The sequence below is a fragment of the Micromonas commoda genome, chromosome 10, assembly GCF_000090985.2.
Source record: "Micromonas commoda chromosome 10, complete sequence".
Lineage (NCBI taxonomy): Eukaryota > Viridiplantae > Chlorophyta > Mamiellophyceae > Mamiellales > Mamiellaceae > Micromonas > Micromonas commoda.
In genome coordinates this window covers 283,128-305,500 of record NC_013047.1, presented here as the reverse complement: position 1 = coordinate 305,500, position 22,373 = coordinate 283,128, and the positions used below count along the sequence as shown (strand labels likewise).

Sequence of the window (22,373 nt, the reverse complement as noted above, 5' to 3'; positions counted from 1 at the left end):
TGTCACGTGAAGAGAGCTATTTGGTGTTGAGATCGTATGCGAATTGTTGCTGTATTTTCCGCGGAAAGTCGCGATCTGAAAGTTTCACAGAGGTTGCCCTCGTCTTGATTCCGCCAACGGATTACCTCAAACCGAGCCACAACGACCGCCGCTGGAGCGCGCGAACGCATCGGTCGCCTCGCACTCGCCGGTCACGGATCATGCCCGCGCAGACACGCGGCGCCAGGCGCAAGTCACTCGGGCTCCCGCCCAAGGAAAAGCAGGAGCGCTTCGACCCGTCCTCGCCGTCCAAGGCGAAGACTGGCAAGAAGGCCGAGGGCTGGGGCGCCCCCGAGCGCACCGGCTTCTGGGCGAACGTCTACGGCACGTGCGGCGTGCTCGCCATCATCGGCACCACCCCGTTCATCGCGGTCATCGTCTGGCACATGTTCGTCAACCTCGACGGCTCGCTCGCCTCCATCGTCGCCGCCTTTCAGAAGGACGGCCTCTCGTTGATCGCCAAGATCTGGCCGTGGACCTCCAAGCGCGCGTGGCAGCTCCTCGGATCCTACGCCGCCTTCGAGGCCCTCCTCCAGGTGTACATGCCGGGTAAGAGGTTCGAGGCGAACCCCACCGCGGCGGGCAACGTTCCGGTGTACAAGGCCAACGGCGTCCAGTCCCTCGTCGCCACGGTGATCGCCTTCTTCCTCTGCTGGCACCTCGGCTTGACCACCCCGCTCGAGGTGTACTCGCTCTTCGGAGAGATGCTCGCGGGTATGTCCTTACTCGCGATCGTCTTCTGCGTTTTCCTGCTCGTCAAGGGCCACGTCGCGCCCACCGACGAGGACAGCGGCTCGTGCGGCAACGTCGTGTACGATTTCTGGTGGGGCATGGAGCTCTATCCGAAGATCGGCCCGCTGAACCTCAAGCAGTTCACCAACTGCAGGTTCGGCATGATGGCGTGGGCGATCCTCCCGATCATCTTCGCGTGCCACCAGTACCAGCGCGACGGTTTCCTCGCCGACTCCGTCGCCGTGTGCGTCGCGCTCATGTGCGTGTACAACTTCAAGTTTTTCGTCTGGGAGACTGGATACTTCAACAGCATGGACATCCAGCACGACCGCGCGGGGTACTACATCTGCTGGGGATGCCTCGTGTGGGTTCCCGCGGTGTACGCGTCCCCCGCGCTGTACATCGCGTCGGTTCAGCCCCCGGTTAACCTGGGCCCGCGGCTGGCGGCGGCGATCTTCGCGCTCGGCTGCCTCTCCATCTGGATCAACTACGACTCGGACCGCCAGCGTCAGGAGTTCCGAGCCAGCGGCGGCAAGAAGAAGGTGTGGGGCAAGAAGCCCGTCATCGTGGAGGCTGAGTACAAGGTGGCGAAGGACGGAAGGACCGTGACGAAGAAGAGCATCCTGCTCGCGTCTGGCTGGTGGGCAATCGCCAGGCACTTTCACTACCTTCCGGAGATCTCCGCGTCGTTCTTCTGGACCGCGCCCGCGCTCTTCGGCAAGCTCCCGCCTTACCTTTACGTCATCTTCCTCACCGTGCTTCTGATCGACCGGAGCATGAGGGATGACACGAGATGCTCGCTCAAGTACGGCAAGTACTGGAAAAAGTACTGCGAGCTCGTGCCGTACAAGATCGTCCCGGGGATCTTCTAAGGGGCGACCGAGCAGAGACGGTCGCGATCGATTCATTTTTATTATGCGCGGTCGCCTCGCGCGCGGTCGCCTCGCGCGCGGTGGCGCACCGCGATTGATTTGACGAGGGGGAGAGTTCTGTGTTGTAATGACGACGACATTCTTTCTTTTGACTCTACCGCTCGCGTCGCATTAAACGAAAGATCAAAAAGACTTGCTAATGGCTATCCAGCCTCGTCATTCTTCGTCGTGCGTTGTTGAAGACGCGGCGCGGGTCCGTCTGCTACGTGCTATCTTCGAGAGAAGTTGCACAAAAAGTTAAAGAGTCCATCCAGTCGAATCGATATGTATAGTGTGCTTCATCGGTTGTATCAGTCGTCAGTCATCCTCAGTGATTTTTGTCCACGCCCTCGAGGGCTATGTGTGCTTGCGCGTCGCTCGCGGTTCTCGGCGCGCGGCTCAGCTCTTGATCTCGCGAACCCGTCGGGCAAACTCGTCGTCGAAGGGCTGGTTGATGTTCATGTCCTTGACCATGTCCCCAATCTCCGCCGAGCTCATCCGCTCCAAGAATCCGAGCGACATCTGCTTCTCGAGGCTCGGGCCGCGATCCAGGATGGAGCTCACGAAGGGATCCGCGCTTCCCTCGGCGCCCACGTCATCGTCCTGCGACGCCGATCTGATCAGCGGACCGCCGACGCGGGGTTCCAGCTTGCCGACGGTCGGGTCGACGCCTCCGCCGCCGAGCATGTCGAGCCACTCGTGCTCGGGGAGTTGGATGGGCGCGGTTGGGTTGGGAGAGAGGGGTCCGAACATCTGCGACGTGAGCGCGTCGTCCGGATCCGGCGCGAGGGGATCCGCGGGGAGGATGTCGTCGTCGTCCATCTCCTGCAGCGAGAATCCCTGCGTGGCGTTGTAAGAGCCCGATCCCAGGCTTCCCTGCAGGTTTAGGTTTTGGCCCGGAGCCGATTGATCGGGCGCCGCGGCGGAGGACGGGAGGAACATCTGACGACGCTTCCTGGTCGCCGCCACCTCCTTGAACTTCTGCATGCCCTGCGCGTCGAAGCTCAGTCCCGTGCCGCTCTGCACCGCGTCCACGAAGCTCATCATCCGCGACTGGAACTGCTCGGTGCTCGCCAGCCTGGCGCTCAGCTCGCGAACCTGATCCTGCGTGTGCGACTGCACCTCCCGCAGCCGCATCACCTCCTTCAGCAGCAGCAGCCTGTCGCGCTTCAGCTGCTCCACCTCGCTGGTGATGCCGCCGTACGCGCCCAGCTCCAGTCCGTCGTAGCCGCTGCCGGGCACGTGCGGCGCAGTTTTAAGTCCGCCGGACTTAACGCCGGCGCCCTTCTTTCCCGAAGACGCCGCGGAGGCCGACTTGCCTCCATCCGCCTCCTTCTTCTTGTTTCGCGGCGCGTCGTGCCTGCGCAGCGTGGTGAGCAGCTCGGGTTTACCCTGCTCGAACCCCTCCACGCCGAACTCGAACCTGTCGCTGTGGCACTTGCGGAAGCCGTAGTTGTTGAGCTGCCGGACGAACGACGCGAAGTTGCTGTGCTTGAACGTGGCGGGCAGCTGCGTGGACTCGAGCAGGTCGGGCTGCCACACGGTGAACGTGCGGCCTTGCGCGGACCAGGAGATGATGTGGTCGCTGCTGGGATCGCTGACGAGGTTCCACGTTTTCCTGCGGGCGAGGGGCGGGGGGAACGAACGAGGCGACGTCAGGTTGGGGTCGGCGGCGCGGGGGGGATCTCGGACGGGGGGAATTTTCCGGACGTCTGCGCGCCGCGGAACTTTCTCGGGTCGTGCCCCGGCCGGGCGCGGGGCCGCGAAGCCGAGGCCGAGACGGTCGCGTCGTCGTTCCAAGGTCGCGTGCTCGCGCGCGGTCGCTCGGTGACGCGAGCGGTCGAGATGGCACCCGTGGGTGGCGCGGCGGGAGGCCGCGGCGCCGACCCGCGGCGGCACCCCCGCTCGAGATCGTCCACGTGTCAGAAAAAAAAAAATTCACGGAACCGGGGACTGCGACCGCGCGCGCCGCCGCGGGGCGGGACGCACCATAGGAACGGGGAGACGTTCACCGTGGCGAACGGGGTCGAGGCGCCCGTCGCGCTGCCCGGCTGGGCGCTCGCGCCCTTGGCCGAGGTCATGTGCCGCGAGAGTGACCTCCTCTCCGCGGTGTGCTTGGAAGTGACGACGGGCGTCACGCGGTGGAAAACGAAGGGTCTCGAACCTCAAAAAAAAACGTGACGCGACTCTTGCAGCCGCCGCCACACGACAAACAGGCAGTCGGGATCATTATTACGTGGCCTTTTCTTCTACGTCGGCTCGAAATCGTTACTGGTCGTCGGTTACGATGGAGAGCCGTAATTGCGCTTAGCGGGGGAATAATTCCACGTGCCCGGCCCGGCAGTCTCCAAAGACGTTTGGTCCTTTGTTTTCCCCTCGCGCGGGTGCCTTGTCCGCGGTCTGTTGTTGACTCGCGCATCTCTCCGTGGCGATGGACCCTCCGCTCCCGACGGCGGACCCGAACCCCGGGTGGACGCGCGCGCCGTGGTCGGGCGTGGTCCAGCCGCCCGCGTCCGCCTCGTCCGCGGCGATGATGCCGCCGCCGCCGCCCCGGCCCAGGGCGCCGAGCGCGGACGACGAGGAGGTCCATCGGCGGTTCGACCGCGCGGCGCTCTTTCAGCCCGCGGATATCTCGGCGTACTTCGACGAGTGCGCGGACGTGCGCGTCGGAGGGGGCGACGTGTTCAGAGTCCGGACCGCCCGCGGGGCGACCCGCGGGGCGACCCGCGGGCGGGGGCGCGCGTCGATCGCCGCGCTGTGCCTGCACGGGTGCGCGCTCTCGGGGGCGTCGTTCGCCCTCTTCGCGCGGCGACTCGCCGATCGCGGCGGCGAAAACTTTCGCGTGGACGCGTTGGACCTCCGCGGGCACGGATCCACGCGCACCGCCGACGACCGCGACCTCTCCCTGGATACCATGGCGAGGGACGTCGCGGACGTGTGCGCGCGGCTGTACCGCGACGACGACGCGACGACGAACGAGGATGGGAACACGAACGTGCAGGTGGTGCTGGTGGGGCACTCGATGGGCGGCGCGGTGGCCGCGAGGGTGGCGCAGCTCGACCTCGTGAGGAATCTGCGCGGGGTCGTCGTCATCGACGTCGTCGAAGGCACGGCGCTGGCGTCGGTGAGGGGCGAGGCGATGCGCGCCGCCGTCGCGTCGCGCGCCGGCAAAACCTTCGCGACGATCGCCGACGCCGTCGAGTGGTGCGTCCGGGTGGCGAGGACGACGTCAAACGTCGAGTCCGCGCGTGCCTCGACGGCGCACGCGTTGGTCCCCTCGCGGCGTGACGACGCGGGGGACGGAGGAAGCGAAGGGGGGGACGGGGCGCGCGGGTGGACGTGGAGGGTGGACGTGGCGAAGATGTCCGCGTACTGGGAGGGTTGGTACGAGGGCATGGGCGAGCGGTTCCTGCGCGCGAGATGCGCCAAGCTGTTGGTGCTCGCCGGGACGGACAGGCTCGACGACGCGCTGACGGTGGCGCAGATGCAGGGGAAGTTTCAGACGGTGGTGTTCCCGAACGCGGGGCACGCGGTGCACGAGGACGAGCCGGAGAGGTGCGCAGAGGCGGTGCTGGGGTTCGCCGCTAGGTACGCGAGTTCTTCTTGACATAAATATCGCATTACAAACGTGCTGCAACGCCGTCGTCCATGAAAAAGAAATAGACGTAAGAGGGGCGCGTCGCCGGCCTGTGAGAAGTAGGCAAACAGGTCATCGCTGGGTTTCGTCGTCGCTCGTTGCGGCGAACGCGTCTCGACCCCCAGCGCGCGCGCTCGATTGGAAAAGTATAAGGGAGAGGTCGCGAAAAAAACCGCCTCTCGTTCGTCCTTCACGTGATATTCTCACGGCGTGGGTGGCGCGATTACCAGACCTTCCAGGTGTTGGCGGAGGCCTCGGTCTTCTTGCCGAGTTTGGTCTTGGACCCGAGCTTGGGCTTGTCCTCGTGGTCGTACTCCACGGCGTCGCCGAGGGCGGCTCCTACGCAGGGACCGACGTTGACGGAGAACCAGTCGCCGTAGGTGTGGCCGCCGCGCCAGTTGGACTTGTCCACCCTGGAGGGGCAGTCGTCACCGTCGAGCTTGAACGTTGTGGTGGCGGACTTGGTCTGGCCGCCGGAGCTGCCGATGTGGACAACCTTGCCGCCGCACTCAAACTCGAGGGGCATGCCCCAGCCGTGGGCGGCGTCGCCGCGGGTGGCGGTGACCTCGCGGCGGCACTGGGCCTGAGCCTCGGAGTCGATGCACTCTCCCATGACGACGTCGAAGTAGTCGCCGTAGGTGTCGCCGCCGAGCCAGTTGGACTTGTCGACGCGGGAGGGGCAAGTGCCAGTCGCGACGTTGTCGTAGAAGACGGTCTTCTCAGCCTGGTCGGAGTTGCCGATGACCACCTCGGCGTCGCCGCACTTGAACTTGAGGTTCATACCCCAGCCGTGGTTGGCGTCCCTGCGCGTCGCGCTGATGGTGCGCTTGCACTTCTTGGGGCACTCGCCGACGGTGACGTCGAAGAAGTCGCCGTAGCCGTAGCCGCCGAGCCAGTTGGACTTGTCGATGCGGGCAGCGCAGTCGCTCGCGAACATGGGGGTGTTGACGACGGTGGACTGAGTCTGGGAGCCGCGGCTGTTGCCGATGCTCACCTTGGAGTCGCCGCACATGAACTCAAGGTTCATGCCCCAGCCGTGGCCGTCGAGGCCGCCGGCGTCCATGCGCTTGACGGTGACGGTGCGGCCGGTGCACTCCTCGCCGACAGGGGCGGGGGCGGGCGGGGGGGGAGGAGGAGGGCACTCGCCGACGGTGACGTCGAAGAAGTCGCCGTAGCCGTAGCCGCCGAGCCAGTTGGACTTGTCGATGCGGGCAGCGCAGTCGCCCTGGGTCATCTCGCTGTTGACGACGGTGGACTGAGTCTGGGAGCCGCGGCTGCTGCCGATGCTCACCTTGGAGTCGCCGCACATGAACTCAAGGTTCATGCCCCAGCCATGGCCGTCAAGGCCGGCGGGGTCCATGCGCTTGACGGTGACGGTGCGACCGGTGCACGGCTTTGGGGGAGGCGCCGTCAAGGTTGTCTTCACCGCGTCGATGACGTCAGTCTGCGTGGTGTCGTGGTCGGTCCACGCGACGCGGCCGATGCTGAGCGCCGGGCCGTACGGCTTGCCAGATGCTTGGGAGGCGGCGGCCTTCACGGACGCCGCGGTCATGGCGCCGTCGGTGCACGTGGCGGTCATGGCTTTGGTGACGGTGATGGTGGCGGCCTGCGCCTTGTCGGTGACCCAGACGGGGAGGTTGGCGTTTTCGAGAGCCGAGGAGATGTCGGGGAGGATACCGGGCGCGAAGAGGAGGGAGCGTCCAGCCTGGCCCTGGGCCTCGGCCTCGGCACCGAAGGGCCACCATCCCTTCTTCTTCTTGCTCTTCTTCTTCTTTCTTCTCTTTCTTCTCTTCCTCCTCTTCTTCTTCTTGCTCTTCTTGGTGGAGGGAGCGGGAGCGGACTGAGACGGAGTCAGGGGTTCCTGAGCCTCCTCCTCCTCGGCGACGGCGGTCTCCTCCTCGGGCTCCTCGGCGACGGCGGTCTCCTCCTCGGGCTCCTCGGCGACGGCGGTCTCCTCCTCGGGCTCCTCGGCGGGGACATCTCCCATGCCAACCTGGGCGACCACCATGGTCATGTGCTCGTCCTTGCAGGTGGCGAAGATGAACTCGCCAACCTTGTCGGTGGGGAAAGCCTTGGCGATCCTGCAGCCGGATTCGTCGACGCCGATGGAGGAGCCGATGAAGCAGGCGGACTTGAGCTCAATCGCGACGGGGGCGGAGGCCTCGCCGAGGACGACGGCGGTGTTCGCCGTGGGAACCTCGTCGCCGTCGTCCGCCTGGGTGAAGTACACGTGGCCGATGGAGACAGAGCCGGCGGCGTCGCCAGCCTTGAAAGCGTCCATGACGGCGCCCGCGGTGAGGGCGGCGTTGTCGCAGCCGCTCTTGGGTGAGGACTTGGCCTCGCCGAGCGCGATGAAGGAGCTGCCGTGGGCGGCGGTGACGGTGGCGCTGACGAGCTTGAGCGAGTCACCGTCGCACGCGGCGAAGATGACGGGAGCCTCCTCCTCGGTGGGCTGGCCGTTCTTGTACGCCTTGGCCATCATGACGGCGTCGCCCACCTTCATCGTCGCAACCTCGGGGATGGAGAGGAAGGCGTCGGAGGGGGTGTACATGGGCTTGCCCTTGCCGCCCATCTCGAGGCCGCCGACGTTGTTGACGATGACGTACTCGATGGTGCCCAGGCCGAGCTTCGCCTTGGGAGGCGGCGGCGAGGGGGGAGGAGGGGACGGGGGAGGGGGAGAGGGGGAGGGAGGAGGGGGGGACGGGGAGGGGGGAGGCGGGCAAGTCCTGGAGAAGCAGGACTGCGACTGGCAGCCCGGGCAACCGCTGCCGCCGCAGGAATTTCTACGGTAGACCGAGGGGCACCTCGACTGGGATCCCCAGCCGCACACGCCGTTGCTGGGTGAGCAGCTGCTCCAACCCTGCCAGTGGTAGCCGCAGTTTACGCGCGAGCAGCCGCCGAGGAGCTGACGGAACGTGTTGGTCTTCTCCTCCTCGTCGAGCTCGGCGGAAGCGTCGAACTCGGCGGGAGCGTCCACGGGCATCAAGGCCTTGACCTCGTCGGCGATCCTGCGATCGGCGTTGACGAGCTTGACGCCGCCGAGGGAGGCGCCGGGCATGTAACCGTACTCGGTCCACGCCTCGTCCTCGCTGAGCTGGTTCGCCCAAGCCGCGGTGACTTCGCGGGCGTCGAGGTCCTCGTCCCTGCAGTTGGCGGAGGAGCGGATGCCCTCGCCCTGCGCGGTGAGGTAGGCCTTGCCGCCTTCGACGGTAACCTCCGCGGCGATCATGTTGATCTCATCCGCGTAGCAGTGCGCGAAGATGTAGGACACGGAGGCGTCGGAGTACTTCTTGTCGAGGTTGACGAAGGGTCGCACCTTGTCGGAGGTGATGTCAGATCCGAGCATGATGGCGTCGATGATCTTGACAGCCTTCGCGGACGCGACGCCCTCGGCGATGAGCTTCTTCTCGGAGATGGGAAGCTTCTCGGCGAACTTCTTGGCGCCGGGGGGGTTCTGGGGCGGCGGGGGCGCGGGAGCGTCGGGCGCCGGCGGGTTGGGGGGCTGGCACCAGGGCTGCATCTTGAGCTCGGTGAAATCTGCCTTGGCAGCCTTGGTCTCGTCCTTGGCGGCGTTGATGTCGGCGTCGCAGGTGTCAACCTGCGTGGTGAGGGTGGCCTTGGCGTCCTGGCACTTGGCAACCTCGCCCTGGACCCTGGTGAGGTCCGTGTTGAGCTGCTGGGTCACCTCATCCTTGTCGGCGTGCTTCTTGAGGAGCACCTCGCGCTCCGCGGCGCCGTCAGCCTCGCACTTCTCGACGGAAGCCTCGCACTTCTTGTTCATGTCGAGGAGGCCGTTCTTGGAGCCCTCGCAGAGATCCTTCTCCTCCTTGGAGGTGGCGAGATCGGAGGTGCACGTGTCGACGGAGCCGATGAGCGCGGCGTTCTCGGTGTGAAGCTTGTCGGTGGCGGCGTAGCAGACGTCAATCTCGGCGGACTTGGCATCCACGGTCGCGAGCGCGTTCTGGATCTCCTGAGACTTGGCGTTGATGTCCGCGTGGAGCTGGTCGATCTCCGCCTTGCACGTCTCCTTGCCCTGCTTGCAGGACTCGGTGGTCGTGGCGAGCGTAGTCTCGAGCTGGGTGATCTGCTCCTTGAGCTGCTTGGAGGCCTCATCGTTGGACATGTGCTTGGCCTGGAAGGCGTCGCGAGCGGCGGCAAAGTCAGTCTGGCAGGTGGAAATCTGGGCCTCGAGATCGAGCTGCGCGGCGGCAGCCTTGTCCTGCGCGTCGGCGAGCCTGGCCTGGAGGGCGAGCTCGGCGGCGGCGGAGACGTTGACCTGCGCCTTGAGGGAGGCAACCTCAGTCTTGATGGCGGCAATCTGCTCATCCTTCTCCATGGCCTTGCCGACGAGCTCCGCCTTCTCCGCGGCGGACGCGTTGATGGCGGTCTTGAGCTTGTTGTCGGCTTCGAGGATCTCGCCCTCGAGGCCTTCCATCTTCTGGTTGAGGCGCATCACCTCGTCGACCATGGCGAGCTTGGAGTCGCGGGTCATGTTGAGGGTCTGCTCCATGCGCTTCGCGTCGTTCTTGAGGTGCTCGATGGAGGCGGAGATCATGCCGTTCTCAGCTTCGCACGCGGACTTGGCGTTGTTGGCCTCCTCGGCGGCAGCCTGGTTATCGGCCACGGTCTTCTCGAGGGTCTTGATCTCGACGAACTTCTCGTTGAGCTCCTTCTCGAGGGAGTCGCGCTTGTCCTTGACGTTGGTGATGTCGAGCTCCAGGCGGGAGATGTCGCTCTCGAGCTGCTTGGTGGCCTCGTCCTTGGTCGCGTGGGAGTCCTGGTACATCTTGCGAGCCTGCGCGAAGTCCGCCTCGCACTTGTCCTCGCGAGCCTCCATGTCCTTGAGCTCGCCTTCCATGTCGTGAACCTTGGTGTCGCAAGCCTTCTTGCCGTTCATGCAGAGCTCGAGCTCGTACTCAACCTTGCCCATCGCGGTCTGCACCTCCTCGGTTTTCGCGTTAGCGTCGGCGAGCTGCTCGGCGGCGGTCTGGGCGGCGGCCGCGGAGTCGGCGATGCACTGGCGAACCTCGCCGTCGAGTTCGAGGAGCTTATTCTCGAGACCTTCGATCTCGGCGTGGAGGGCGTCGTTCTGGAGGCGCATCTGGTACTTGCGCTGGTTGGCCTTCTTGCGCTCGTAGAGCTGGAGGCGCATCTCCGCGTCGCACTCGGCGAGCTTCTCGTCGCGGTTCTCACCGGGGATGATGCGGCCGCAGTTGAAGCCGCCCACCTTCATGTGAGCCTCGCGCTCGTCGGAGATCTCCTGCTCGAGCCTCTGGAGCTCATCCTCGACCGTCTTCTTCTCGGCGATGACGGAGTGCGTATCCTCCTGGCACTTCTTGAGTTGGTCCTGGGCGGAGGTATCGGCGGTGAGGGTGGCAATCTGCGCGGCGAGGTCGGCGTTGGACTGCTCGAGAGCAGCCTTGTCCGCCTCGAGCTGGGCGATCTTGGCGTCGAGCCCCGAGCTCTCGATGGGATCCTCCGCCGTGTGGGGAATCGCCTTGGTGGGAGCGGCGGGAGCGGCCTCACCCTCCTCGCCGAGCCTCGCGGAACCGCGAGGGACGTAGAGTTTCGAGTGGGGCTTCACGGAGGACCTGTGGTGCATGGACGGAGCCTCCGCGGCGACGAAGTCGGACTTGTCCCCGAGGGTGGAGAGGCCGATGTTGTTGGCCGCACCGGGGAACATGGCGACGCCGGCGAAGGCGGCGACGCCGACGAGCGCCAGAGTGGCGAGCGCATACTTGGCGCGAGTACCCCACGCGCTGTTCGCGCGCTTGCGCTCGACCAGCGGGGAGAACTCGTCCAGCAGCGGACGCGTCTCGGCGGAGCCCATCATGGTTGCGGGGTGTTGATCACAACCAAACCAGGGCCGAACTTTAGGATTGTTCGATTCCCTTCCTTTGACGGGAGGGGTGTCGCGCGCTCACGCAAAACGCGCTCGGGTGTTCACAACGTCAACCGAGATACGCCCGATCGAACGCGATGGATTGGCGTTCGACAAACGTAGCTCGTGAGCTCTCCGCTCGACGATATGGCCGGCGACGTCGATCCCCGTTCCGGCATCGACCTGCAAAACAACGTGGATCCTCATCGATTTCCGAGATTTTTTTAAGGGCCCGTTTGGTCATATGAACCAAAACCGAGGTGTGGCTTTGGTCAAACATCCATTTAGCGTGTACAAGTTGTACTCGCTAACATTTCATGTTACATCTTCGAAAACGCTCGCTGCAGACGACGGAAATTATTTTTTGGTGACTGAATAGTCTTTGCGATGCGGTGGATAACAACGAGTTTTTACCCAGGGTGTTAAAATCAGAAGCGCATAAAATGCATCTTCGGAAATGACAAACGTAACGGTCGCCACTCGGTCGCCACTCGGTCGCGGGCCCCATCGTCGCGTCCACGCCCATCACCTCCCTCCCCGCATGTCGCGCAACGAGACCGTCTCGTCCAGTCGCATCTCGCCACCCGGGTGAACCCCCGAGCCGCCGTGAACGTCCACGACGCTCCGCCCCGAGACGTCGACGCTCGAACCCCCCCCCGGTGCCGCCACCCTCGCCGAGAGGCTCAGCGCGAAAACCTGCCGCTCCGTCGTCACCACCGCCTCGCCGACGTAATCACCCGGCGGCACCCCGCGCGCGTCGCACACCACCCGTAGCCTCGCCGCCAGTCCGGGGGACACCATCCCGGGCCTGAACTCCACCCTGAACGGCCCGTGCGCCTCGGGTTGACGAATCGAGAACCTCTGCGCGTCCACCCCCACGTTGGTCAGCGTCGCGCGCCGCTCGACGGCTCCGCTCGAAACGCTCACCCTCCCAAAGTGCACGTGCGCGGGGGAGAGCTCGAAGGTTTGAACCGTCCCGTCGCGTCTGTCCCTTCCTCCCCCGCGGTGCGACGCCAGCACGGTGGACGTGGTGCGAACCGGCGGTCGCGAGTTACCGTCCACGTCGTCGTACCGACGGTTTCGAGCCGACACAGCTGTGTCGCGTCGATAGAGGGAAGCCGGCGCGGCGGGTCGCGCGCGTCGCCGGCCGGTGTAGTCCACGCGCGCCTTTCCGGCGCGAGCCGAGGTACGCGAGTCCGTCGCCAGCGCGTGCGCGTGCGCCTCGTGCGCTCGTTGCGTCTCGCGGCGGCGGTAGAGGTACCCCTCGGGGCGGGCGAGATACTCCGTCTCGGCGCGAACGCGATCGGGTTTCGCGCCGGTGGATGCGCCGAACGCGTATGGAGGATGGCGCGAATCCGCTACGTGCCGGCCGTAACGGTCGTAACGGTCGTCGTAAGTGTTCTGCGTGTGCGCGTACGCTTCGCCGCCGTCGTACACCTCGTCAATATACGCCTCGTGGTCTCCGAACGCACCGTCCCAAGAGCGCGGATCCGCCGGCTCCGGGTCAGCCACCTTCACCGCTCGCGGCAGCCTGGGCGACGGGAGCCGTCTCAACGACGGGTTCTCGAAAGCGTTCTCGAAAGCATCCTTCATCGTCTCCAAGCTCGTCAGTCCCTCCGCGGATTCGAAGTAGCCGCAGGGCGGGTACAAGGGTTTGGGCCGCGGCGGCGGCGTCTTGGCGCGGGGCGCAATCTTGAGGTTCCTCGCAGCCTCCGCCGCGGCTTCCATGGCGGCTTCGTGCTCGAGTCGTTCCCGCTCTAAACGCGCCTCGTCCTCGGCGGTGACCCGGTCCGCGTACGCCTTCTCCTTGGCGACCCTCGCGGCGAGGATGCGGTCGGCGAGGGTGCGCTCGGCGTCGACAAAGGACGAACCCCTCGCGTCGTCTAAAACGTACGCGTCGGGCGTGACGGCGGCGTTCTCGGCTTGGTGCGCTTTAAACCTGGCCAAACTCGCGTCGAGCCACCCCGCGAGCTGTGCCGTCATCCTCGGGTACTCCACAACCTGGCGAAAGACAAAGGCGGACGGGGGCGGGTCCACCCTCGGTTTGGGCGCCTCGAACGCGGCGATCCTCGGGACGATCATCGCTCGCGGCGGCGCCGGAAACGTCGGCTTGGACGGCAGCCGCAGCGACGGGAGCGTGAGGCCCGCGGACGAGGGCCTGGACGGCTTGGGCGGCGCCACCGGCACTCGGTCGGCGTCGATCAACACGCTCGGCCGCGGCGGGGGTTTGAGCGGCGCGAGGTACGTGTGGTTGACGACGCCGGGTTCGCTTCCGGCGACGGGTCCGGAGGTTACCGTGCACGAGCCGTCTCGCGCCATCGCGTCCGCGTACTGCGCGAACGCGGGCTCGGAGTGGACCTCGAAGTAGCACTCCTGGTCGGGGTAGACGACGAAGCACCGGGGTTTAACCTCCGGCGCGGAGACGAAACCAATTGGTCGCGGGGGCGCGGGCGAAGAGCCCGGCGAAGAGCCCGTCTCGTCCTCGCCACCCTTCGCGTCGCCCCCGTCGGCACCGTCGGCACCGTCGCCACCGTCGGCACCCTCGGCACCGTCGGCACCGTCGGCACCCTCCGCGTCCGAGTCCGCGTCGAACGCCTCGGTCGGCGCGAACGTCCCGTCCGCCTTGACCGAGAAACCCGCCGTCGTCTCGTCCCCGTGCACCAGAATCCGCTTCCTGACCAGGTCAAAGACGAAAACACCGGGTTCCGGGGCCCCTCGCGTCCCGCGCAGGGCGTCGAGCGCGGCACGCGCCGGATCCGTGCTCGACGCCGCCGGGGCGTACGCGACGTGTCCCGTCGTCGCGTTCGCATCCGCGGCGACGGCGCTTCCGTCCTGGAGCGTGATGGCCACCCCGCCGTCGCGATCTACGGCGGCGAGGGCGGCGCCCAGGTCCACCGTGATCGGTTCGTTATCGTCGGAGGGGGCGTGCACCGCGGCGAAGCCCTCGCGTTCGACCCTCCACGCGCATCCCCCGTCGGGGTCGCGGACGACGCGGGTGCCGTCGGAGTGCACCACGAGCCTGCGCAGACTCGGCGGCGGGTGGTTGACCACCATGGTGAGATCACCCCTGGAGGTGACGACGGCGCCGGTGTCGGGGTCGGTGACGTGCGCGGCGGCGACCGGGTCGACCCACGTCGGGTCCGGGACGATGAGGATGTCCGGCGGAAGCTTGAAGTTGCCGTCGTCGTCGAGGAGGGGTTCGCCGGTTTCCTCGTCCCTCAGCGCCGTCGGCGGCACGTACCCTTCTTCCCCCTCCTTGGGAGGAAACTTGGGTTCGCCCGTCTCCTCGTCCGTCACGACGTTGCCCTCCTCGTCCTTGAGGGGTTCAATCTCCGGAAGCTCGTGACCGACGCGGGGCTGGCCCATGTACGAGTCCGGTTGGCGCCAGCGGGTGCCCGCGAGGTTGGTGCCGATCCACTCGCCGCGGCCCGTGACCTCGTCCACCGCGCCCGGCCGCTCGCAGAGTCCCCCGTCCGGGAGCATGACGACGGTTGAGTCGTCGGACATGTACCGCACCACGCTTCCGTCGGCGAGAACCGCGCGGGACGTCTCGTGCGCGTCAAACTTGACGGCGTCGCCCGCCCTCGCGGTCGCCGCCTTCCCGCCCGCGCCGGCGGGCGAAGCGTCCACCTCGGGCTTCTTCTGCGTCACCGTCCGCTCCGTCGACACCTGAACGCACAGCCCAGACGGGGTGAGGTACTGGAGCGAGATGGGCGGAGGCGGGGGCGGCGGCGGCGGGGTCGGTTCCGCGTACACGGGGTTACCCTCCGCGTCGACGACGGGGACGCCGTTTTCGTCGAGGAGGGGCTCGCAGGTCTCCTCCTCCGCCCCATCCGCCGCCCCATCGCCATCCGCCCCATCCGCCGCCTCGGGCTCCGGCGCGGGCGGCTCGGGCCCGCGCGTGATTGAGATGGACGTGCCGATCTCCCCCGCCAGCGTCGCGACGAGCCCATCGCGCCGGAACCCCAGCGTAACCCCGCCGGCCACGACCGACGTCGTCCCGTCGACGTCTGTAGAAACGAGCGAACCGAACCGCGGGTACCCGCACGTTCTGCGTCCGACGAGTCGCTCGATGTCCGTCTCTATGCCCTTGTACCCGACCGGGTGCAGCGTGACGAGGGGCGACGCGGGGTGGGCGAGGGGCTCGGGTGGCGGGTCCTCGCCGTCGTCGTAGCCGATGCCCTCGTCCTCCTCCTCGAGCTCCTCGGGCTCGGGCTCGGGTGCCGGCGCCGGCTCGGCGGCTTCGCCGCCCTCCTCCTCCTCCTCCTCCTCCTCCTCGTCGGTGAGCATGGACGACTCCGCCAAGAGTCGCGCGGCTTCCTCCTCGGCGGCGATTCGCGCAGCCTCCGCCTTCGCCTCCAGCCTCCGGGCCTCCGCCTCGTCAGCCTTGCGCGAAGCCACCGCGTTTTGGTACCGCTCCATAAACTCGCGAAAGTCGATGGCGCGCTGCAGCGTCGCGTCCACGTCCTCCTCCGCGGCGGGCGCGTGCAGCAAGGTGACGAGCGCATCCTCCGGCGCGTGATACAGCCTTCGCTCTCCGCGAAGGTCCCGCTTGGCGTTGGAGTAGAGATTCGCGTACGCCTCCCTGGTGAGGGGCTCCCAGTGCCTTCGCTCGCGAACCTCCGCGCCGTGCTCCTCGAAAAGTCCCGGGGGTAGCGTGTTCGCGGCTTCGGTGAGCATCTCGTGCCTCTCCAGCACCTGAAGCGGCGTCTCCGGGGTGGGTAGGAAGGTTCGAAGCGCCGTCTTGCGAGCGCCGTACCCGTCGTCGTCCAGCTCCGGCGTCGCGGGCATCCACGTCCTGTCCGCGCCCGCGCACGCGCGAGCCAGCAAACGCGACATCCTTGCCTCGACCTCGTCGGGGTCGAGGCGCACGACGCTGGCGAGCGGCGCGACGGTGTCGCCGCGGAGCGCGCGCGCGAACAGGCCGGGGCCGTACGTCGCGCGAAGCGTCGTCGCCGAGTCGCCGTTTTGCATCAGCAAGACGCCGCCAGCCGTGGCTGCGCCGCCGCCAGCCGTGCCGCCCATCGTCGAGCCCATCGTCGTCGTGCCGCCCATCGTCGTCGTGCCGCCCATCGAATCGAACCCGACGTGGGTGGTGGCCGTCGCCGCGCCGATCGTGGTGGTCGTGACGGACAGCGAGCCGGCGTCGTGGAGAGACGCGAGCTTCACCCCGCCGAGCGCCTCGGCGATCGCCGCCGCCGCTTCAACCGCCGCCGCGTCGTCCCGCGCCTTTCGCAAGTCGTCCTCGCCGATCGCCTCCACCGTCGCGGAGGCGCACACCTGCCCGATCATGGCGTCGAGGACCACCGCGCACGTGGCCCTCTCGTGCGGTACCCCCGCCAGGAGTTGACCGTACACGCGGACGTCCGTCGCGTCAATCTCCGCCGGGGTGATCCCCGGGACGTGGGACAGTGAGGCGTCGTCGGTGAGCCAGCGCTGGTACTCGATGTCGGCGACGGCGAGGTACCCGCAGTACTCCGCGGCGAACGCGGCCATCGACGCCGGGTCGAGGCTCTCCGCGTCTCTGGGAAACTGCGCGTGAAGGCACGCGATCTTGCGGCACCCGTGGTCCCAATCGCGCGCGGCGATCGCGGCGGCGCGAGCCTCGATGAACTTTGCCGTGAGCTTACCCGGGGCGTCGTCGGGTTCCGGGGTCGGGGCCTCCGGGGCTGTCCAGTCGTCGCCGGCATCCGCGGGTTTCTCGAAGAAATCCGGCGTAGGCGGCGCCCACTTAGCTCGCGCCACCTGGACGCACGCGCGAATGGGAAATCCACCCGCCGCCAGCTCGGACAGCGCGTCGACGTTATCCGCGCCCGTCCCGCCGAGGTCCGACTGCAGCACGTACGCCCTCGTCGCGCGGCACGGCGCCTGCACGTCGTTCTTGGCGGCGATGTTCTTGGCGCGCCACTCGGTCAATTGGGCGGAGACTTTATCATACGCCCACTGCGCCTCCTGGAGCGCGCTCTCGGGCGCGGGCGGGGGCTCGCCGCCCTCCTCCTCGGGCGGCGGGTTGGGTTCCTCGGGCGGCGGGGGTTCCTCGCCAGCCTCCAGCGCAGCCTCGTGCGCCTTCTGCGCCGCCTCGAGCTTGGGCGCCCTCTCCCTCATCTCCTCCTCAGCCGCGGCGAGCTTCTCGGTCGACTCCTTCAGCGCTCGCCTGCGTCGGCGCGCCAGGTCGATCCTGAACGCCTCTCTGTCCACCTCGCTCTTGGTTTTGAACAGCTCGTGTTTCCAGCGCGCGTCGAGGGTCCACGTCCCCTTGTTCGGGTCCTCCGAAGCTTCGTGCGCCTCTCTCGACGCAATCATGCGGAGCTGGACTTCCTTCCAGGGATTCGGCGGTTCGTCCTCGGCGTCGTCCGCGGGGGGCGCGGGGGGCGCCGCCTCGTCGGCGTCGGCGTCGCCCTCGGTCTCCGGTGGCGGGGCGACGGCGGCCTCGGCGGCCTCGGTCATCTCCGCGAGCGTGAGCCGCGCGAAGCAGTTGAGCCGGCCGTCCACGGTGGGCCAAGGGACCTGCTCGGGGTCGATCAGCGCGGCCTCGACCGCGGCCGCGTCGACGCCGCCGACGGTGCCGGCGTCGAGGACCACCGCGAGGGTGCGCCACTCGAGGTTGAACTCGGGGAACGGCTCCTCGGGCTGCGGATGGAGGCGGGAGAGGGGTGGTCAGTCGGGCGGTCGCGCGCGAGATCCCAATTCGGTTCGAGGCTCGGGTCAATCGTTCGGGCGGACTCCGCGGGCGGGCGGCGCGCCCGACGAGGGCGAGATTGGCGGGAGAGGCGCGGGACGCTCACCTCCGCCGGCACATCTTCGGCCTCCTCTTCCGCCATCGCTGCCGTCGACGCGATACGCGATGCGCTCCGCTCACGACGCGCGCCTGCGGCACTGCAACGGGAAACTCAGTTTTCCGTACAAGTCGTATGTGTTTTCACGCCGACGTCGCCGATGATTTACGCAAATAGAATCCCAACGCTAAACTATTCTAACTTTCCACGCGTGTCTCGGTTGCGTCGTCCGATCTATCCGATTCCCCGCCGCGCCGAACCAACGCGCCCTCGACGTCCCTGTACGAAACCTCGCGCACGTCCTTCCCCGTGTACAGCTGCGGCACGCTCGCGGCGAGGGCGTCGTCCACGTCAAAGTCCACGTCTTCCCCGCGCCGCCTCGCCGCACGCGCCAGCTGTGCGCGGTCCAGGAGCCCGAGCCACCCGTCAACCAACCGCCTCGACGCTTCGTTCGCGCCGAGCACGCGAAGCACGTTCCCGAGGCTCCGACGCGCCGTGCTCTCGACGGGGATCGAGCCCACGCCGCCACCGCCGCGCTCCCCGTCGTCGCACCGCTCGGCCACCTCCCGCTCGTGCACGTACGTCGCCAACGTCGCCGTGTCGGGACCCCGGCCGAGGACCCCGCGCTCCGCGTAGCCGTGACCGTCATCCACCCTGGACCAACCCGCCCCGCCGTTCACGTCCAAATCGTCGTCCACGTAGGCCGCCGCGGCGTCGCAGTGCTCGAAGAGCCTCCGGAGCGCGTCCGCGGCGGCCTCGTCCAGCTCCGCGAGCTCCTCCATCTCCTCCGGGACGTCGGTGAGCGGCGACGGCACTCGGCGAAGCGCGTGCGCGGCTCGAGCGCGCCCGGCGACGCCCCCTCCGGCGCTGTCCCTCCGGGCGCTGTCCAGCGTCCACGGCCGCCGCGGGTCGAGCTTGGCCTGGCGAAGGCGCGGACGCGGCGGAGAGTTTAGCAGCGGCTGTTTGAACCGAACCCAGCCCTCGGCGGCTTCGCTCAGGTAACGCGCCGCGGGGACCCGGTGGAACGCGGCGCTGGTTCGAAGCTCCGAGCGGACGTTCCGAAGCTTGCCGCCCAACTTGTCCATGCGCGCGTGGACCGACGCGAGCTCAGCCTCGAGGCGCTCGTACTCCGAGTTGCCCGCGGCGAGCTCGTCGTGTTTCGCGCGCGCGTCGTCGATTGTCAGCGGGGGAGGCGACCCGATCGCGTGCAACCACTCCGCCCAAGACCTGATGAGCGGTCGATGGTCGTGCGCGCCGGTACCCCGCGGCAGTGGCGCGAATTTCCTTCTTCTGAAGAACGCCTCGACGGCGTCGTTGAGCTCTTTGATCGCCTCCGATGAAGAGGAAACGCTGGATCCGTCGTGTGAAAACGTGTCCAAGCGCCATGGATGTTGAGGGTAACACTGCGCCGCACCGGTGAGAATGAGGGCGATGCTGTCAATCTCGGGCTTTCTTAAATCGTTTTCGTTTCTCACGCCGGCGATCACCCTCGTGGCGATCCGTAGTGCCGCCTCCATCTCGGGCCAAGGTCGATCGAGTGCGCTGTAAATCCAATTCGGGGCACCATGCAGATTGTGCAGCAGAGTTTCGGTCCATCGATCGAAACTAGCGTAATTCAGCGTAGTATTTGTTCCCTCGAATCTCATCCGTTGGTAGTCGAGACTGCGATAGATGGCGTCATACATCGCCCACGCACATCCACTATGGAGGTAATCAAAGAACAATTCGATCGGGTGACATAATATGCCACCTTCTGTTGAATGTGCCCATCTGCGACCGGGTCCATAATGTGCCTTCACCCATTCCCATTCTGAGATTGCCATGCCCTGCTCGTCGATGAATTTGTAGTGCGATTTGCTGCCCTCGTCCTTACGAGAGAACATCCCGTGAAAACTGAAGTGTTCATTGATGGCATCAGAGACGACGTCGTAGGCTATGAGCTGCGTGAACAGCGCATCTTCAACCTCTGCAATCACTTGATCGGCGATGATACCCGGGTGCAGCGCTTCGTCTTCGAACACCATGGTGACCCAATGCTTGAGGAGAACGCACATCACGGCGCGATGGAACGCGTGCTCGTCCTGCCCGGGCCAAAAGTAGCCGCGCCATTTGAGCGCTCGACCGAGCTCGGGATCTGAGGAACACTTGCGTAATCCGGCCTGCGTGATGTAAACCCCGTCGGGTACAAAATCTGAGTTCGGAACGTTCGCCGCCGCCCTCTTTTCCAACATTCTCGCCAAATCGTAGGCTGTGTTGAGCAGTTCCTGGATGACTGGGAACTGCGGCAGCTGCATGATTTTTTTGTCTTCAAAGTCGGGGTCAGAGCACATGGCGGTAGCGGCTTCCCACAAACCGCAGGGCATGCAGTGGTCGGGCTTGATCTGCCTCACCAAACCAAACGCGCCAATCAAGACCCAATCCTTCAGGTACGCACGAGCGGCGAGTTTCCTCAAGGAGGCATCCTCGGGCCTGGTCAGAAGCCATCTCATGGCCGCGGCGTACGCATGTCGCGGCGCGCCGTGCCCCAGCGCGGTCCACATTCTCATGGCGCTCCACTCCAGGTATTGACCATCAGGTGGTTTATAAATAAACTTAGGCTCACCTTCATCATCATAAGTACATTCCATCGTACCTTCGTTATATACGGACGTTTTGGGACAAGGCTTCCATAGCGTTTCTGCTTCCAAGGTATCCCCTTCAACAGGAAAAAATAATAATTTAGGTGGCAAGTCGTAATTACTCCTATAAAGTGGCCCATCAGCGAAAGCTTCCCTCTGCGCCATGTGATGCGCTAACTCGACTGCGAGTCTTTTCTCTGACCAGGATGTTGGGTGAGGCTCTCTGTCATTTTCGCTGTCCCCGGGGATATCCGGTGCCATCGAAGAAATGGTGATACTGCCAAGCTCCTTGGACTCGAGGCTCGCATCCACGTATTTCGACTTGTGTATTCGCCAACGACCAAGAATCGCCTCTGGTATTGTCGGGATACCCTCCGCATCGAAAGTCGTGAACGTGACTTTGAACTCCCTCGGAGGCGAGGCTCCAGCACAACTTTTCAACATTTCTTCGAGGTGCAGCGCTGTACTTGCACCAATATACTCGCCGGGCAAGGTGACATCGTTCAGGTTCGGATAGTCACCCTTCATGAGGCGCTCGCACAGCAAACGAGGCCAGGTTCGCTGAAAGCCTCGCCGTGGGGTGAAGCAATTATCAATGTAATCGTCGGGTTCTCCATTTCGCAGAGCGCGATTGTGTTGCGATTGATATTCAGACTCCCAGCGAGACTCTGGAATTTCAGGGTTTGGGCGTAGACTGGCCTGGCAGGTTAACTTAATTGCCTCGATGGTAGGCGGTAGCGCTGTCACGATACGTTCTGCGGCCTGATCGTGAAGCCCGACTCTATCGAGAGTCAAAGACTTGAGCGAAGATCCCTGCAGTGCGCCGATGAATATGGCGTGGTTCAAAAACAACTGCCCTCGTAAGTCGTGGGTGGGTTGGTGAGGGTATAAGAACAGGCAAGGCAGGTTCGTGAGATGCAACTCCTCGAGACCACGTCCAATCTTCAGGAGAGCATTCAGATGCCGCATGTCACTCGCCCGGTTCTCAACAGGAAAACACATGCTCGTCTCAAAAGGCGCCGTCCCGTCGCGGGACTGGCGCGAGTACCCGTCAATCGTCAGAGACTTGAGGACTGCATCGTGATCGCGTATCGTCTGTTCCACAAAGTCAAGTATGCGCCCCAACGCCATGCCAGTATCCCGAATCGTGAGTGACTTCAAACTGTCCTTGAGTAGCCGCAACGCTTCCCGCAAGCCATCAGTCCCGAGCTTCAACTCGCCTCCCTCTGTGTGGGACCCGACGAGCGTCAAGGTCTCGATGTTGCTCTCCGCGGGCATGAAATCGAGTTGCGATTTCAGATGCATCGCCTTGATCACACCGCAGAGCGCTTCGTCGCCAACCATCACCGCCCTGTCCACCTCGACGTGCTCGCACATGGCGTCGACGGTGTCCCGCCACCGCTTGCACACGAGGCGGAGCGGTCCTCTGGGCTGTCGGAACGGCCTCGGCTGACCCCGCGCTGGCGGGGTGCGGAAGCGCTCGCCGATACTCCAGCGATCCGCGTCGTCGCCCAGCGCGTGTCGAATGATCCGCTCGATGACCTCGTCGGGAAGTTCCGGCAGCCGGGGCGAACGACATGCGTCCCCGGAACCCTCGTCGTCTGCGCGCGAGCCCGAGCCTTCTCCCTGACGAGCGTCAGAGGGCTGAGGCGGGGTTCGGAGCGTGACGCGGCCGAAGGCGCGAGACAAGGCGGCCTCGCCCGCGAGTTTCGCCGCGTCGCTCATCGCGATCGCGCACCCGATACTGCGGTGCCCGGCACGGGCGAGGTGGGGATGACC

The 22,373-nt window shown here is 65.8% G+C and overlaps 6 protein-coding genes across 6 annotated transcripts; 2 read left to right on the top strand and 4 right to left on the bottom strand.

Annotated features, from left to right (window-relative positions):
- Nucleotides 1-139: 139 nt before the first annotated feature.
- MICPUN_108998 (predicted protein) lies at nt 140-1,794 on the top strand. The gene has a single exon (XM_002508649.1). The coding sequence runs from the start codon at nt 201-203 to the stop codon at nt 1,641-1,643; it is 1,443 nt and encodes a 480-aa protein (XP_002508695.1). The 5' UTR covers nt 140-200; the 3' UTR covers nt 1,644-1,794.
- MICPUN_108997 (heat shock transcription factor) lies at nt 1,794-3,783 on the bottom strand. Its single transcript, XM_002508377.1, has 2 exons — nt 3,672-3,783; nt 1,794-3,300 (listed from the first exon to the last, which is right to left on the bottom strand). Exons 1-2 carry the CDS (start codon nt 3,761-3,763, stop codon nt 2,082-2,084), a joined length of 1,311 nt encoding a protein of 436 aa, XP_002508423.1. The 5' UTR covers nt 3,764-3,783; the 3' UTR covers nt 1,794-2,081.
- Nucleotides 3,784-4,116: 333 nt separating this feature from the next.
- MICPUN_108996 (predicted protein) lies at nt 4,117-5,304 on the top strand. Its single transcript, XM_002508648.1, has one exon. It carries the CDS (start codon nt 4,213-4,215, stop codon nt 5,287-5,289), a length of 1,077 nt encoding a protein of 358 aa, XP_002508694.1. The 5' UTR covers nt 4,117-4,212; the 3' UTR covers nt 5,290-5,304.
- A 238-nt stretch (nt 5,305-5,542) lies between these two features.
- On the bottom strand, nt 5,543-11,152 carry MICPUN_102606 (predicted protein; the record flags this gene model as incomplete). The annotated part of the gene is made up of 1 exon (XM_002508376.1): nt 5,543-11,152. The coding sequence occupies one exon, from the start codon at nt 11,150-11,152 to the stop codon at nt 5,543-5,545; it is 5,610 nt and encodes a 1,869-aa protein (XP_002508422.1).
- A 446-nt stretch (nt 11,153-11,598) lies between these two features.
- PF6 (central pair protein) lies at nt 11,599-18,021 on the bottom strand (the record flags this gene model as incomplete). The annotated part of the gene is made up of 2 exons (XM_002508375.1): nt 11,599-17,830; nt 17,986-18,021. 2 exons carry the CDS (start codon nt 18,019-18,021, stop codon nt 11,726-11,728), a joined length of 6,141 nt encoding a protein of 2,046 aa, XP_002508421.1. The 3' UTR covers nt 11,599-11,725.
- Nucleotides 18,022-18,173: 152 nt separating this feature from the next.
- MICPUN_61790 (hypothetical protein) lies at nt 18,174-22,319 on the bottom strand (the record flags this gene model as incomplete). The annotated part of the gene is made up of 1 exon (XM_002508374.1): nt 18,174-22,319. One exon carries the CDS (start codon nt 22,317-22,319, stop codon nt 18,174-18,176), a length of 4,146 nt encoding a protein of 1,381 aa, XP_002508420.1.
- Between the last annotated feature and the right edge of the window lie 54 nt (nt 22,320-22,373).